The following is an 18,459-nucleotide window of genomic DNA, read 5'->3' as shown; positions in this document are numbered from 1 at the left end:
TAATGACATAGATAGCTACAGGTACCAGTGTGGCCTCTATGTTCTACACAACGTTGGACAATAGCTATTTAGCAGTCTGATTTTTCACTGAAACATTCAGTTCATTTACTGGCTGGTTTCAGTGCCATTCACTTTTACCCCAAAACCCATTTTCTCCTGGGATGATGATGACTTGTCTGAATTGGTAGAAGGGTCATGGGTAGAAATTTCTGTTCCCTCATCATTACTAACTCTATTAATAAGAATTTTGAACACTGGAATCGTATGTAGAAGAAAAATTGGAACCAAGTTTCTCCAAGGAAGGGTAGTGATAATCTTATTAACTCAAGTATCCATTTATTAAACAAATATTAATTTTTGATTATGCATGAAATTTATGGAGAAGAGGCACAGAGATAAGGAAATCTTTCAAACCCATATGCTTTGCCTGCAGGAATACATTTAATACCTGCTGTGATGTCACTGGGTGTCTTTCCTGGCTGGTAGAGATTTAGTTTAAGTTTCCCATCGCTGAGCAAGAGGAGAAGACCGCCCGAAACCAGCTGGAGTTCACTGAAGAGCAGAAGTCCCACCTTATTCCAGGTTCGGAATTGAAAACTGGCTGAGATGGCTTCCTCTTTGGAAGATGCTGGGAGTGCCAAGTAACTCCGGGTGCTCAGGAAAGTCAGAGGCATAGACTGTGGTTGTGAGCAAGAAAACGATGTGTTTCCCTGAGGCAGAGGACAGAAGCAGGCATTCAGCTCATTTCGGCCCATGTGGGATGCAATTTAAATACTTGTGAAATCTGATTATCAGTCTTATATTACTCTAGCCAGAAAACATTTTGCAGTGCCATGAAGATCCAAATCTTTACCATTTATCTTAAAAGCTCTTGAAGTGTGCCCCCAGGTTTTCTCCACATTCTTCAACCTTAGCATAGACTAGCAAAGTCAATGAAATCAACTTTATCAACAAGAATAAACATGGGGAAGAAATCTTGGTCAAACAAACAAATAAAAATGATTCTGTTAGAAATTGAACTTTTACTTTATACAACAGTTATGATGTGTGTTTGGTGAAATGTTAAAAGCTTAAGAGCACAAAAATGCTAACTGATAATGTATGTACTAACTTATAAAATGAAGGAAATTTTGAGATCATTAAACCCTCTGGACATGGGACCAGCTACTCACTGCAGTTTGATCCTATGCTTTATTTTGGTAGCTACCTCCTCCCGCCCTATATACAGCACATCCTCTTGTTCATGGACAGAGGGGATCTTTGCACAAGCATTATGTAGAAATATTATTTTGAATGAAACACACACATTTGTCTATATTTCATTTTAAATTATATCCATTTAATAAAAGGTAATGAAAATATAACTTTACTGGATGTTAGGAACATACCAAGAACACAGATTCACAGAGAATTAGAAATAAAATCTTTCCCATAATAAATATTCCTGTGATGCTCTTTGGGATTTTCTGCACAACATGAGATTCAATTTACATATTTTGAATTTTAAGCAATGAAAGAAACTAATGAAACTCTATTTACATCGGCATTTTATTATCAAAGTAGTAAAGCTGGAAACTGTGCTCCCCAGAATTTCAATCACTGACTAATTCTAAGCAAAAGTTTCCTGTAAACCTCAAAAGATGACTGAGTGTCAGAGAAGTAGAGCACCAGCCATGTCGCCCCAAAGGTTTGGGGAAGCGTGTGCAGTAAAGGATGAGCACAAACCTGTGGGGACAGTCACTGATTTCTTGCTAACAAGAAGACTGGAGTTCCATCTTCCAGAACCCATGCCAAAAAGCCATGACTAAGACTGGGAAGATATCCAATGGTCAAGGAACTTGATGTGCAAACTTGATTACTGGAGTTAGGATCCCTGGAAACTCACCCCACCCCGATGCTGGGTGGGCAGGGAGGCCACCTGTAATTCCAGCCTCAGCAAGCAGAGATAGGGAGATCCCTAGAGCAAGCTGGCAGCCATCAGGCAGGGAAGCTCTGAGTTTGACTGACAGATACAGCAGCAATGAATAAGGTGGAAGAGTGATTGAGGGTGATTCTGAACGGCAGCCATCAGCCCCCACTTGCACACATTCACACGTACACCAAAAGCATCAGTGTGCCCACCCACCACACCTATGGACATAGTGATAAGCACTGAGGGATGCTGGTTTGTCCCACTGCCCTGCTCTCCCCCACTCTATACCATCTATTCATCAAGACATCTGGTCCTGCTGGACAGCAACAAGCCAAGCTGATGCCCACCCCAGATGTGCATCATGGATTTATAGGGACAGAAGCCACCCAGAGGCAACATCTCATGCAGAAGGCTCAGAAAGCTGCCTGCATAAGCCACAAATCCTCTGCCAAGTCCAGTCGGTCCATTCACAGTTCAGCTTCAGACAGTGACTAATCTGAGCTTCAATCTTCCCGTGCCAGGCCCTCAATTCCTCGTTCCTCTGCTCAGTTCCACATCCAGAGAAGATGCCCTGTTTGGAATACACTCCACTATTGCTTCCCTGACTGAACCATGACCAACAGATAGAGCTAAATGTTGCCATAATTCCATGGATTTGGGGTATAAAGGAGCCCAGACAACAACACTATTTAGACAGCCACAGGTTATAACAACCTATAAGTTCTTTATTTGTTATGAAATGACCATGACAAACATGGTCATTTTCTAGTTTCTTGTTAACACACCAGAATGCTACCCGATTCCAGAGACTGTGTTCATCTAATCTTCTGGTCAGGGAACAACTTCTTAAACAAATAAAAATAAAAATAATTAATCTACTGAGACAATAATACCTCAACAAAACTGAAAAATCCATGACAAAATTAAAAACCATGTCATGATAAAATTTAAAAATATTTCCCATACTATTTTTTTATATTTACTGATGTACGACAGTTCTTTCCAAATTAAAGCATTCCATCTAGATGGAAAGGCAGGCTCATGAGATTCAATAGGCAAACAAAACATCACAGCTTAGAAAGCTGCAGCTTAGAAAATTCTGGAAGGTCTCTCCTCAGTTTTATGGGAAGAGACAGCTCTGGAGCAGCAGTTTGTGCTTGGGTGACTTCTTCCATGATGCAATGGCTTTTGGGTCATCTGTGCTCCTGTAAGCAACCTGGTACCCATACCTGTATTAATTACTCCAATAGAAACTCATTGATTCATTAAGCTAGACTTTGGTACAATCATTACTTTTGTCTTTTATGGGTTCCCTTTCTAGAATGAGGAGGTGAATGTGTGTGTGCTTGTGCGAGCGTCTCTCTCTTTCTCTCTCTGTGTGTGTCTGTGTGTGTTGTGTCTACACAAGAAAAATCTATCATGTGTTTACTTTTCATAAAAATAAATACATGAAACATAGTCGTTTTATGAATTATAATTCCCCTAAATAGAACTAATCTCCTATATGCATACTGTCAACTAGAGATAATTAAATAAGAGCCATGTCTAAAACAAAAGCAAGACCCTCACAGGGAGCAATTTTATTTGGAAAAGGTGCATCTTACTCATTGCTTCATATGAAGACTCTTACCGTGGTGATGAGCTGAGGGCTGTGTTGCTTGGCCAAGCCAATGATGTCCACTCCATTATAATAGAGGTTCTCCAAGCATCCATGAAAATGTTTGTATGGCAATGACACTGATTTTGCAGGTGCTGAGATCCCTCCAAAGCTGATCTTAGAAAGAAAAATGGCATCAATAATATTGTTTAGTGATTTTTATGATAACCTGTTTAAATAATTATGATTAGAAATTATAGCAGTAATCATCACGGAGATAACTTTACAACACCACACATAGAAAAAAATTAAGATACCAACTTTTAAAAACAAATTTATGTGCATTCAGTCTTCATTTGTGTGACGGCTTGATTATCTTTCCAAGTCGCTAATCACACCTGGTTTTGATATTTATTGCTTAATGAAGAAAAATACACCTTTGGTTCACAGTAGAACTTGGTCTATTTAATAATGTAGCTAATTATGATATTTTATTTTGTATATGTCTCTAGCACAAATTGCTATTTGCATATTTAAATCAGTTGTTAATGGATTAATCTGTTCGCTGCTATCGTCTCTCATAAATCTCTATTCCTCGGGGTTAGAACCCAAAAAGAAATCAGACCATGCATTCTAGATGTGCATGTGGCAATGAGATCTCATCATGAGCAATAAAAGCTGCCTATGAAGTCCGGTGACTGTACATGTCAAGTAGATGATGATCATGTTCAATAATGATGCATATAAATATATATATATAATAAATGATGAGCCCCACGTTCCACATGCTAATAAGCTAGGCCACCTTAGGAATGTTTTGTCAGCCTGGAGATTTGCTCTGGAGGTGTTTTTTTTTAATAGCCTATTTTCTATTAGGAAGTTAAACCACATATGCATCATCAAATCTGAATTAATTGAAATGTAACCACCACACCTCATAATCAAGATCCAGGTAATTGAATTCTCCCTGGGCATGGAAGTGACGCCTGTGCTCGTCCACTGTAAAGTTGACCTGTTTGCCCAGTCTCTGGATGAGCACAGAATGCCAGTGCTGGTCGTCCAGAAGGCTGCCCAAGGTGAGGTTGATCAGGGTGGAACTAGAGGTCAGTCTAGCTTCACCTAGGAGGAGAAATGACAACAGCGTGATTCAGTGAAAAGGGTGGGGGGGCTTCTTCTTGATGGATCAGCATCTCTCACAGTAATTTGCAACCTTCTTCCATGCATACCATCCTGAACACGAGTGTGGATTTATCTGAAGCTTGATTATAATGATCTCTCAACCTTGCTGTAATTTCTTCCACTGTTAATTCTTTCTATTATTATTACCCATTGCAAGCTCATTTTCTATGTAAATTTTATCTTTGCTACAAGCTCATTATTTTTACTGCTGTAATATTTTTCAATGACCCATCCCATCCTTTATGATGCTAGGGAATAACTGTGGAGCTACGTCAGAGTTATAGGCAGAGCATCCAAAGAAGGGTTTGTGCAGCTTGCAAACATGAATCATTTGGGCATTTGTTGGAGGATATTTGATCCCACTATGAACCTTGCATTTGCATTGGCTTTAATTAAATAAAATTAATCTTGGGTCAGGAGGCTGAGTTGGCAACTAGTTGACAGAAAGTAATCATAGAACACCAGAGGGCACCTAGGAGAGACAGAAACAGGAAGTAGTAGGGTGGGGTTTGGAGAGGTATAGGTTTTTTTCTGGGGTGGCAAAGCAGAAGCACAGGTCTTCGTGGACACCAGGGAGGAGAAGGGGTTAGGTAGTTGCTACTCAGCCACTCTGAGCTCTCAGGTTTTCACCCCAGCCTTTGAGTCTCGAGTCTTATTCATAATTAGAATGAGAGTGATTTAGTTAAATCAACCTTTAGAGGGAGCAACAGGGTTGGTGGCTGTGGGAGCAAAATTCTCCCCAGGTGCAGTCTGAACAGCCAGGCTGCAGCTAGAGAAATAGGTAGGTAACAGCAGAGTAGCATTTGCTGGCTGGCATAGCAATAGATTAAGGTGCAGGTACTATGCCAAAATTAAAACAACATTTAGTGCTACTTATTGGGTGTCAAATATATAGGCTTTCTTGACCCACCAGCCCCCAAATCATGACATGGAGACTTACTATTAATTATGAATGCTCAGCCTTAGCTTAGGTTTGTTTCTAGCTACCTTTTTTATTAGCTTAAATTAACCCATTTCTATTAGTCTATGTGCTCCCCTGAGGCACGTTTACATCATCTACATACTATCCACCCTATTTTCCTGCTTCATCCACGTCTGGTTGGCTGGCCGCTGGCTAGCTGGTCCGACTGGATGGCTGACTCCCCTTTTCTCTCTACCTGCCAGAATTGCCTATCCCTCCTCTGCCTACCAATTGGCCATTCCGCTTTTTATTAGGCCAATGGGGTGTCTGGTGAAAGAGCAACACACCTTTACAGAATTAAACAAATTCAGCATAAACAAATGCAACACATCTTTACAAAGTTAAACAATTATTCTCTTCCACAGTAGGCACTGGGTATACACAAAAGTCCTTCAATGGGAAAATAAAATACCTTGAATGTTAAAAGCAGTGAGCTATGAAAACATCAAGTTACGTAAGTGGCAATCAAAGAATCAGACCTTCCAAGAGCATCACCAAGTAGCTTTACCTGAATTAATAAGTAAGAAGAGTTTTCCTCTTCTTAACTCCAATGTGATATGATCTCCAGCAGGCCCTGCCCTGTGCAGAAGGATCCCATCACTCTCCATGGTTTTAAATTTCAAAGAAATGATATCTCTTATTGGACTCAAGGAGTTTTGATCAAATCTGTAGAGAAGGGAGCTTTTTCCATCCAGATCAATCACCACTGACCCTGGTGACAAAAATAGTAAAAGTCATCATTCTATGGATAAATATGGTTTGCACTGAAGCATGTTAACTACTACGGTGTGTGTGTGTGTGTGTGTGTGTGTGTGTGTGTGTGTGTGTGTGTGTGTAATATCATTGCAAAAAATACCTAATCCTATCAAAAAACAAAATTGATTCAGTTCCATCTAGATCATTTTAACTACTCACAAAATTCATGATTTAGAAATATACTTTAAGTGCATGCCACAAATTTTCTTATGTTACTAAAGGCTAGCCTTATTCTACAACAAAGAAAATCAGATTGCAATTTATATATATATATATATCCACTTTATAATACATATTTAAAAATCAATAGTTTAATATTGGTCTAGGACTGTTAAAAACTGGTTTGGTTATCACAAAATTCTACCAGGTATGTGTTATACCTATCAAAAACAGCATATGTCTTTCAGACACACACATGTATGTCTCTGTGTGTAGTCGAGAGTTATAAAATACCACTTCAAGCACACATTAAATTGGCCTTGTGCTCTGTTTTATAATATTATTTACATGACTAAGTGATAGCATTTAAGTACAAGACTCTTTTCTCTTTTCTCAAGGGCATCATTGGAGAGCCATTATCCTAATGGTATTGTGAGGTTTATTCTACGGCGTTTATGCCATACTTTGACACCAGTCTGTTCCTTCAGCTATCTGACAGCGTCTTACCTACTCATTGTCAAGCTTACTCTTATTCAGTTTATCTTCAAAAAGATGTCATGTGATACTGGTAACATAACAGTACATCTGTCAAAATCAGTTTGCACCCCCAGAAAATGAAACCAATAATACTCAGAAATCCTCACTGTATTTTCTGTTTTACAAACCAAAGATTTTTTTAAAGCAATTACTGTGAGAGTACTTTATATAAGAAATGAAGGGGTTAGAGAAACCCAATAAAATAAGAAACTGTTTTTTAACGGGTAAACTGACTTCTTTCAGTCAACAGCATGACATTATAGCTTACTCATCATGTTTGATCTGATGAAATTATTATAGTTACTTCTATTCCCAAATATGTATTGATTCAGACTATCCACTACACCCTGGAAACTGTTAGTTACCCCCACCAACCCTAAATGTTTTCACTATTCTATGAAGTTCTCTTCTGAAGACCTGGGGGTCTGATTGTTTTTTACATCTTGTTAATATGCTTATAAAGAATTTATTCGCCAAGTACACATGAATAAACATCACATTCCTTAGAAAGAATAATGTTAGCTGAACAATCATTCCTTGTTATATAACCAAATGAATGTGTATGGTTAAAGCATAACTCTTTGTCAAACACAAATGATGTTTTTTTTACCATTATTAGATAGCAATAAATTAAGAAAAATTTCAGCCAGATAGACTTTAAATGCTGACACATTTGGAGCAATGCAGTTACCTCTGAGTTATCTCTGAGTTAATGTATTGCTTAGAGGCAACTATCAGAGTAATGATTTTATTATAGATAAAGACTATTTTTGGAATTAGCTACCAAGAGATTTTTCCCCCATAAAAACAGACCATGTTACTTTAGCCTACTATTTCTTTTTTTTCTTCTCTTTTTCACTATTGTTATTATTACATTATAATGGTTGTATCCATCTTCCATGGCACCTCAAGCTTGGGGGCCTGGAATATTTCTGTCAGCAAAATAAGGTAATGAAAAAAAAATCTTGGACAATTGATGCCTAAAGCAATGATGAAATGTTTTATCCCTCAAACTGAAGCCACTTGCTATTTTCTCTGACTCTTACCTACTTCCGACTTCACAGGTACATGGTTATGCATGTCAGTGAAGTACTTAGTATAAACATACTCAGTCTACCATGTCAGAGGTACTGTGCACTAAATATTCCAGGTAGAAAATATTCAAGATAAGTATGCCAACATGGATCTTACAGACAGAGAAGATGAGCAAATATATTAACAAAACTGTTATGAGCTGTAACAGACATTCTGGGGGAGAAGAGAAGACCAACTGACTAAGATGCTGAAAAAAAGCTTACTTAGGTGTCATACCTAAAAGTCTGAGTCTCAGGCAGGTCTTCATATGCAACCAAGCCTCTCTCTATAGTTTCCAACCATATCTTCTCCTCATACACTAGATTACACTTGTGGCATCTCATTTCAAGAAGTCTATGTATTCTCCCAATATGTCCATGTTTACTGCCATAAACAAAAATCTAAGGATTGTTGAGAAACTGCTATGACAAGAAATAATTTAATACCTCTGAAGTAGAAGGTAGAGTCCCTTCAACAAAGGGGCTCCTGAAGAAAAAATTACAGAAGTATGGAAATGAGTATATTAATAACAATCACATCACACACTCCACATGTATATAAGCAATGTCTTTTGGAAGGAAGGGATGGAAAGCAGTCACTGTTCTCCCTGACATTTTCATGTTAACTTTATGCTCATTGACAACCATCTCCCTTTTGTTATTATATTTACAAAGTTATTTATGTAACTATTTGACATGTGAAACCATCAGCACAAAGCACTGTCTTTGATACATGAAACACCCTAGTTTTTTTTTTCCTCTCACTTGATACAAGATAGAGTTGTCTGAGCAGAGAGAACCACAGGTGCAAAAATGCCTCAGTAAGACTGACTGAAGCAAGCCTGTGGGATATTTTCTTAATGGGTGGTTGATGTGGGAGAGACCAGGCACTGTGACTTGCTCAGTCTGTCTTCTTATGCTTTGCAGAACCACCCACTCTAGGATGTATGAGAATACAGAACAATCAAGGCACAAAGAGAGAACAAATCAGAAAGCAGCATTCTTCTGTGACTCAGTTTTTGTCTCCAGGTTTCTGCTTTGGGTTCTTGCCTTACCTTCTTTGATGATGGGATTGTAATGTAGGAGAATAAGTGAAATCAACCCTTTCCTCCCTAAGTTGCTTTTGCTGTGTGTGTGTGTGCGTGTGTGTGTGTGTGTGTGTGTGTGTGTGTGTGTGTGTGTGTGAACAGAAACCCTAACAAAGGCATAAAAACAAATGATAGAAATATCTGAAACTATCTTCTCTAACCCATCACCTCCCTCTCATAAAAGACCTTTCTGATTACATAGGGTCCCCAAAATAAACCAGGGAGCCCCCCAGCAATTGCGCCTTTGCTGCATAAGGCACCACGACATTTTTACATTTTGGTTTTAGGGACTAAGATTTGTGTCCTTGTGGTAAAATACTTGACAGATAAAAAATATGAGAGCAGAGATTTATTTTGTCTCTTGGAGTCCTAAGGACTCTAGCCTGGCAGGGAAGGTAGAATCTGTGACACCAAAGTATCATGGGGGCTAGGAAACAGAGAGAGCAGGCAAACCGGGCCAATATGAAACCTTCACAGGCCTGAACCTTGTGGCTGACTTCTGCCAGTCAGGCCCCGCCTCCTAAAATTTCTACAGCCATCCACAAATACTGCCAGCATCACAGGGACACATGCTCAGATACAAGCCCTGCGGGGGGGGGGGGGGCATCTCGTATCCAAACAATAATAGTAGGGGTGTTTCTTTTTTCTGTCTCATAGCAAATTACTTAACCTCTTTGTCTTGCTTCTTCATGCATGAAATGAGAGTAACAGTATATTCTCCACAGATTTGTTGTATGAATGTTTATCCACATAGTAACAAGTAATCAATGAACACTCATTGCTGCTAATGCTAACCTATTATTTATTATTAGAATATTGAGCAGGAAAAGAGGTGCTCAAAATAATTAAATACTTGGGTTGATTTCTGATTCTTTAAAACAATGAATTTCTGAAGAGCACACAAGGCACATGCACACACAAATACACATGCATGCACACACACACACACATACTCATACACACACATATGCATGCACATACACACATATACATAGCACTCACACACACAAACATACTCCTATATACATACCCATGCACACACGTTCATGTATGCATACACACACAGGCACACCCATGCAGTCACACGCACACAGTGCTCCTCAGTATCCATATCATTGCCAAGTTGTACAGAGAGGATGATTTGAGGCAGCTGTGGGGTTTGTGGCTCTCTGTCTGTCATCTCCCCCTGAGCTGACACACAGTAGCAGTTGTGGGTGACCTGAATCCTCCTCAGTGAATACTGCCATCTGAAATCTGCTTATTTAAAGCTAGAATTGAGGAAAGAGGAGACTCAGAAAGACTGTAGGCTTGAACCCAGTCACCTGGTGACTCCATATATAGTCTGGCTTTCCTTATATGATGCAGAAATGTAATCTTCCGTGGAATGGAAAGCTCTCCGACAGAAAATATACAAACGTCTTTCAGGGAGCTGTGTCGGAAGGAATGCTCCAGAAACGGGCATTCTGCCCTCCTTCCTTCAGCCCGTATTTATGGAGAGGTCTCCGCGAGTACAGAGCAGATGAAGTGTTGCAGGAAAGCAAAGCGCATGCTTTCATATTGTTCAAAGAGCTTACCATCCACGGGAAGACACACATCCCTGAGATGTGATTAGTCATGCCCTCGTTCAGAGCTCTGCTTCCGGATCAGGGCAGGGTCCCCAGAGCTGTCTGAGATGCATAAGACAGTTGCTCTGCCGCAGCCTCCAAGAAGGATGTCCGCGGGCTGCGGATATGCTGTACCTCTTGGAGCAGCAGGCACTGTCTCTACCTGCACGTACTTCACGTGCAAGCCCACTTATCGTTCTGATATATTGTCCTGCACCTGACTCTTCCTACCCCACCCTTGCACCCAGTCCTGTGTTCTCCAAAAGTCTGAGCATTTTTGAATCCTAAAGAGCTGTCACTTTTCAAAGCAATAGTCTCCCCCACCCCAAGGAGATCACTAACAAAAAGAGGGCTTAATTTAAATGGCCCAGCCATAACAAAAAGCAAACTGGGCTGCCAAGATGGCTCAGTAGGTAAAGGTTCTTGCTCTGCGAACTCAGATGACCCACATTTAATCTCCAGGCCCCACTTGTAGAAGGACAAGAGCTGATTCCTGCAATTTGATCTTTGTCCAGGAGCATGCCATAGAATGCCTGGGCATACAAAGAAACATATTAAATGATTTTTAATTTTTTAATTAAGTAAAGCTAAAAATAATTAAAGCTAAGAAATTTGTTTCTTGGGTCTTCCATAAACGGTCACCATCTTAAGCTCTGCCGGGTCACCACTGAATTAGAAGCTGTAGACTCCTAACTTGAGACCTGGGAATGCAGGTTCCCCCATGAGGCTGACTTAGATTACATCAAGAAGATTTGACTGGACGAATATGTAGGTTACAGAGGCCTATTTTCCGAAATCAAATAACCTCATTGCCTACTGAATTGTACCGGGGAAAATGAATACGCTTTATTTATTTATACTATCGTTGGTTCTTGTAGAAAGTTTCAGAGGTTTGAGAGATTTTTTTTCCCCTGAAAGATACTTCAGGACAAATTGATTCTGCAAGTTATACTATGAATCATATTATTATTGATGAGGACAGATGACTAAAACCTTAAAAGAAAAGGATTGGAGTAGAAAATGCATGAACTGGAAAACTATCCCTCCAATAAGAGAAAATTAATCTTATTTAAAGGTCATGAAAAGATTCTTCATGAAAAAGATAATTAAGTTTTCTGTTCATTTGGGGAGAATTACCTCCAAAATATAAATTGAATCAGAATTTTTCTTTAGGGACTGGAGAAATGGCTTAGCAGTTAAGGGTTCCTTCACAAGACCGTGTTTTGAATCACTGAACCCATGTCCAGTTTCTCGCAACTAATTACAGTTTTCGGGGGTCTGGCACCTCCCTGTGGCCTCCAAGGGCACCTTCACTCAGCTGTGCACATACTCAAATACAAATGCATGCCCTCATATGTAGGCACGCACACATAACCATGAAAAGAGTTCTATCCTTAAAGATCAAAGAATAAAATTAATCTAGACCTTCCAAGAGCAAGAGAAAGGGGCTATAGGCCAAACTCTTCTTGGTTAAAAGTGAAGTCAGCATTTAAGAGCAATCAATCCTACTGATTATTTGAGAATTATTACCCATGAGTTACTAAACGAAGAAATGAATCATCTGGAGTCACTGTTAAACCTTTCTATAGTGAGACATTGGAGCAGCGGGGTGATGAATAGGCACTTGGGACCTGCATTACTGAATCAGGCGGGAGACCAAGCACTCAAGAAATCAACAGAGAGTGGGTGATACTACTTTTGCATAGAAGCCTAAAAATGCCCAGGGTGATTTAAGAAGGGGCTCCTACTTTTAAAGCAACGCAAACGAATACCATGAAACGGAAGGAGACATAGAAGCAAGCTCTACACGGAACCACAAAGAACAGTGACTCTCCTGCTGTAGCTCTAAATAGACGGAGGTAAAGTCAGCACTACGCCGAGGGACTGAGGGGCTGTCCACGACTCCTGCACTTAACTATCAGTCTAATCTAACTTTCCGGGTAGACGAAACCCTCAGCATCAGCTCTGGCAAGGTTTTCAGTGAGTGTGTCATGGGAAGATTGCAAGTTGTATTTCGGTCTCTAGTTTGATTATTGACTTCTGTAACATAACCAAAGTAACCTAAATACTTGGGTTTTTTTTTGCTTAGAAGATGCAGAGATTAAATTTCATGTTTCATATTACTAAGATGCTATAGAGATCAAACAGAAGTACCTCAGAGTCCCTACCTTGATGACAGTAATGCCATTTTGATAAGGATATTATTTATTCACCTTGAAGATATCCTTTCCTTTGATCTACTGTTAAATTTTGAATGTAATAAATTTGTACTTTTATGTACTAACTCATTATTTAATTTATATCAAAATACTTGAATTAAATTTATTTACTTATTTTGCATACTGACCACAGTTTCTCCTCCCTCCTCTCCTCTCATTCCTTATTCCCCCCTCCCCTCTTCACTCCCCCTACCTGGAATCCATTCCTTCTCTGCTTCTGTTCAGAAAAAGGCAGGCCTCCCGGGGGTATCATCAAAGCATAGTATATCAAGCTGTGATAGGACATATCAAGTTATGATAAGCACATATATGCAGAGGGTGTAGGCTCCCTGGTTGTCAGTTCAGACTCTGTGAGTTCCTATGAGCCCCAGGTAGTTGTTCTTATATCAAAATATTTTTAAAGTTTTTTTTTAAATTACGTGTATGAGTCTGTGTTAGGTTTGTGCACATGTGTTTACTGTCCTCAAAGGCCAGAAAGGGCATCAGATCCTCTGGAACTGGGGTTACTGGCAACTGTGTGCCTCTTGATATGGGTACAGGAAAAGGAACTTCTAAAAGGGCAGTACATGCTCCAACCAATGAGTCATCTCTCTATTACCTGTATAAAAATAGCTTTTATGAGTCTATTTGTCAATTGTTATTACACATGAACTATGCCACATGACACCATGGAAGCTACAATTGCAGCCATGGGTCACATCCTGTCCTCAAAAGTCCTCCAATCCTAAGCAACAGACATTAATCTATTTACTGGGCCCAGAAGGACTTCCAAATTGTAAGTGATATAGGAAAGAAAAGAGCAGAGTTACAGAAAAGACTGAGTAGATGTGTTTGAAGTAGATTGGCAACCAGGTATGTTTCCGCTGTTGCAGTAATTCACTGAATAGGTGAACACATATATAAATGGACGCAAGGCAAGGAAATGAAAGACAGTGAGCGAGTACTGTGAGGAGGATGGAAAAGGCTGAAGGGATGACATGGAAGAAGATGGAAACGGCTCACAGGAAGCACTATTTGGCGGGGAGGGGGGCTTGGTCCCGCCTCAGCTAGATGTACCAGGCTTTGTTGACTCCCCATGGGAGGCCTTATCTTTTCTGGAGAGTGAATAGGGGGTGCAGAGGTGGGGAGGAGCAGGAGGATGGGAGGGAGGGACAACTGTGGTTGGTATTAAAAGAAATTAAAAAAATAAATTAATTTTAAAAAGGCACACAGCGTTCAAGAATCAGTCAAAGCGCGGGTGGGCAGCCAAAGCGCGAGTTCTCATTGATAACCTTCTTTTGAATATTCCCTTCTCAATTCCTAGCCTCTCTGGGGACCTGGCTCTGACCTCTGTCTCCTAAATCTGGAATGACAGGGAAACTTTCTTCTTGCCCTTAGAAAATGCCGGGTGAATATGAAATCTCCGGAAATGTGTTTCTTGGCTTTCGAGAATCAAATGCTTTCAAGTTTATACCTGCTTTGAAATGAATTTTAGAGCTCTGAGTCAGCTTATAAAAAAAAAAATCTACCTAGTTTGTTTACTTGTGGGTAGCACATCAACCCAATCACAGCTATTCTGACTCAACGTACCAAAAAGGAAAGTCATTAATCTTCTTTTGAACATTTGTAGTTACTGCAATCCATTTCTTTATCCAAGGTTGCCAAGTGAGCATATTTTCAATACCACCTTTTCTTTATATTATTTCCTAGTTAAAAGGAAAAAAAAGAAACACTCTTTTCTCTTGTATTTGATTACCTCATATTATAGATTATTATAGAGATTATGAAAGAAATGCAGCTTTCACTTCTTTTATTGGTTTTCAAAATAAGAAATTGGAACCTTAATATCTCTCCTATGTGACTAATGGGGCTGTTAAAAATGGTAATTGCGGGACCAGTGAGATAGCTCAGTGGGCAAAAGGGTTCGTTTCCAAGCCTGATGAACTGAATTCAATCAATGGAACCTACTTGGTGGGATGAGGGAACACTACCACCCACAAATTGTCCAGAGAGAGAGGGGGGGGGCGGGGAGAAGGAGAGGAGAGGAGAGGAGAGGAGAGGAGAGGAGAGGAGAGGAGAGGAGAGGAGAGGAGAGGAGAGGAGAGGAGAGAAGAGAAGAGAAGAGAAGAGAAGAGAAGAGAAGAGAAGAGAAGAGAAGAGAAGAGAAGAGAGAAGCATAACTAGAAAGATAGTTCAGAAGTTAAGATTCTCTATGCTCTTGCTGAAGCTCCACATTTGGTTCCCAGCACCCATACTTAGCAGCTAACAACCACCTGTTAACTCCAGCTCCAAGGGATCCAGCGTCCTCTTCTGGCCACCATGGATACTGCACCCACATGCACATTGAAACACACACACACATAATTTTCAAAAACAAATATAAATCTTAAAAAATTAAATATTATCATGAATCCCTTCATTTAAATATACTTGGCATGTTTTGAAGTTTTAGAGATACTTTTTATTGATGCTGTTTCTGTTATGGGATGGCACAAGCCTACTCAATTACTTCTGAATTCTTTAGACACATTTTTGATGGATTTTTCATAGTTTTCTTTTTTCATTTTCTAGTATTATACTAATGTGTGTGGCAGTATTAAGAGAACACCACTTATCAAGTAAAACTATTAGGACTATCCAAACGCTTTACAAATAAAGAGACTCTGAATGCTGAATTTTGCTCTGACTGGGAGCTGTGTTTCTTTTAAACTCTGGCACAAAATAGCATCCTTCAGCTATGTCTTATAGGATGAACAGCCAGATGAGGAGCTGTGTCTAAGTTAGCTGTCAACTTTCAGCAGTTACCATGAGAAACTTGCTCAATAAATATGCATTTAGTTCAATCATAGGTTTTCTTTTTCATAAATGAACATCTTTTAATGTTTTTGTCCTAACTAGACACATATAGATCAGGATACTTAAAATAGAAAATTACTATGTTGCTCTCTTTGAGTATAATGGTATTTTAAGTAAAAATGTCCCCCATTGGTGCGTATATTTTAATATTTTAATATTTAGTCATCAGGGAATGACATTATTTGAGAAGGATTGGAAGGTACGGCCTTTTTGGAAAAAGCATGTCACTGAGTGTGGACTTTGAGATTTCAAAGGCTCACACTAGGCCCAGTGTAGTTCTCTTTGCCTGAGATTCAGGATGTAGTGCTCAATTATGGTTCCAACGCCATTAGTGCTGCCATGATGACAATGCCCTAACCCTCTGAAACTGGAAGCAAGCCCACAATTTAATTCTTCCTTTTATGAGAGTTGCCTTGGTCATGGTGTCTCTTCGCAGCAACAGGACACTGGCTAAGACAAATATTGTCTTCACCTTGGTAACTATCTGCTTTGCAGGAGTCTTCTAATACTATATTTGTCTTCTAAGCTGAAATCTACTGACAGCATTGTTATACTCTGGATCTTATAAGTGTTCTCTGACAGTCTGTGTAGACAAGGCTTGCCTCCTGCTATTAGGAAATAGTGAAAACCTTAAGAAATACATTCTAATAGTCTTCTAGTCTTTCAGCATGCTTCAGAAGGCACGGCAGACCTCCAGTCTCTTTTTTTTTTCTCTTTTATTCATATCCCAACTGGGAAATGAACAGCTTTGCCACATTCTGTTGCAATAAAGCTCTGCTTTATCCCAAGCTACAAATCAACAAGCCCGTAGATCATGAGCTAAACTTCCAAAACAGTCAGAGCAAACGTTTGCTCTTCTTGAGTTGGGGATTGCAAGTATCTATTGCAATATTGGAAAGCTGGCTCAGTGTATAATTCTAGTCTTCAGTGTTCAGGGCATTGATAATTCACATTCCTATTTTTTTAAGTTAGCATGAGCTTTGTAATGATTGACTTATGTTCCCTTCAATGAATAAAGCCCATAATTTCCTCTTACATAGTCAATATTTAAGCAATTAAATGCCATAGTTCGGAACTTTTCTACATTTGTTCTCATCAAGTTTTCTCATTCACTTTTCCCTATGCCCTGTTCATGATTGTCAGGGTTGAACATGCTGCGTGGATGATAGGGGAAGCCTCCCTGAGGTTCACCAAAATGCTCCCATTCACTCATCCATCTATGCAGAAGATTGATAGCAGAAAGGAAGTTGTTGTGCACCCGTACAGTGAGAATGCACCATGGAGAAGAAAGACTGTTTTGTGACAGCTAAAAACATATCTTGGCCTGAAAATGGAGTATCAGGGAAAGGGAGAGGAACTATTACTTGCTGAGGGAAGAGAACGAGCAAGGCAATTATCTATGTGGAAGAACGAAGGTAGAATACCGAGCAATTGCTATAGGCATCATGCAAAAGCCCCTAGGGCTAGAACAATTATAAAATTTTGACATGTTACAGCAACTGAAATTAATTCAGTATGGCTAAATAGTTGGATATTCTTATTCTGTAGCGGGGGGCGGGGGGAGACCAGAGGCTACAAACTAAACATGCTTGCTCAAGATTACAGACAAGAAATTTTAAGTTCAGTCTAAGGACAATTGTCCAAGCAACTCATTCACAATTATGAACATTACCTCCTGTGGTTTAAGCTCCACCCCCAAAAGGCATGTCAGAAACATTCATGTTTTTACCCAGTTATTTTCCCACCCGACTTTTGTTTGCATCCTTGTGTTTGTCTTCGGAACACAAAGAATTTCCCCATCTAATCATCAAAGACTTTATTTTATTTTCTTTCCTGTCTTCCCATCACTCATGCCCTTCCATCCATCTCTTCCCTGGATGTATAAATGTGTTCACAGCTGCAGGGGCCAACATATCTAAAATTTCCACTCTCCCTCTGATGCCATAAAATTTAGCTTCTGCTTCACTCAGTCCTCGAGAGACAACTTCAGGGTTTGCTGACGTTAAAGCATAGCAGTCTCTTAGAGACGGGTTTTCTACACACCTGGCACCTCCTCATAATCAGTTGTTGCTCGAGCTTGTTGGAGCAGAGGGCAATAAAATTACAGGTGGGTCTCACAATAGCCATTTTCCCTGAAATGGTCACAGGACAGCCTGAGTCTATAACTTTAGCAGGCACGTGTATTACAAAATATGGGAAGAAGCTGGCATTTAAAAAATGTGAAAAATAGGACTCATATGGCATAAATGTGCTTCCTGCCGAGCCTAACAACCTGAGTTTGCATCTTAGGACCTATGTGGAAGAGAGAACTGACTCCTGAAAATTGCCCTCTGACCTCCACAAGTAATGCACAGGTGTACACACACACACACAATTACACATACAGTTACAAAATATATTAATTATATAAATAAATATATTAAATGTATGAAGGGTCTGCTCTAGTTGTAGAGAAGCATTCCCATTATTTTTAAGGTACAAGTAGTTGTTGAAATTTAGCACTTCATTATTTTATTAGCAGTGACACAGGGGGAACACT

General features: G+C 39.6%; 1 protein-coding gene across 4 annotated transcripts in view; it reads right to left on the bottom strand.

Annotated features, from left to right (window-relative positions):
* The window catches only part of Cntnap4 (contactin associated protein family member 4), a 280,867-nt gene that overhangs the window by 109,350 nt on the left and 153,058 nt on the right, over positions 1–18,459 (bottom strand). For all 4 annotated transcript variants that reach the window (XM_075977396.1, XM_075977397.1, XM_075977394.1 and 1 more), the window contains exons 5-8: positions 6,158–6,361; positions 4,444–4,628; positions 3,543–3,686; positions 449–710 (exon numbers count right to left, since the gene is read on the bottom strand). In XM_075977396.1, coding sequence (XP_075833511.1) covers positions 449–710; positions 3,543–3,686; positions 4,444–4,628; positions 6,158–6,361 — 795 coding nt within the window. The remainder of the gene's footprint in view (positions 1–448; positions 711–3,542; positions 3,687–4,443; positions 4,629–6,157; positions 6,362–18,459) is intronic.

This window comes from Microtus pennsylvanicus, chromosome 6 (genome assembly GCF_037038515.1).
Source record: "Microtus pennsylvanicus isolate mMicPen1 chromosome 6, mMicPen1.hap1, whole genome shotgun sequence".
Lineage (NCBI taxonomy): Eukaryota > Metazoa > Chordata > Mammalia > Rodentia > Cricetidae > Microtus > Microtus pennsylvanicus.
The sequence above is the reverse complement of the archived record's forward strand: the minus strand, read 5'-3'. Positions and strand labels throughout refer to the sequence as shown.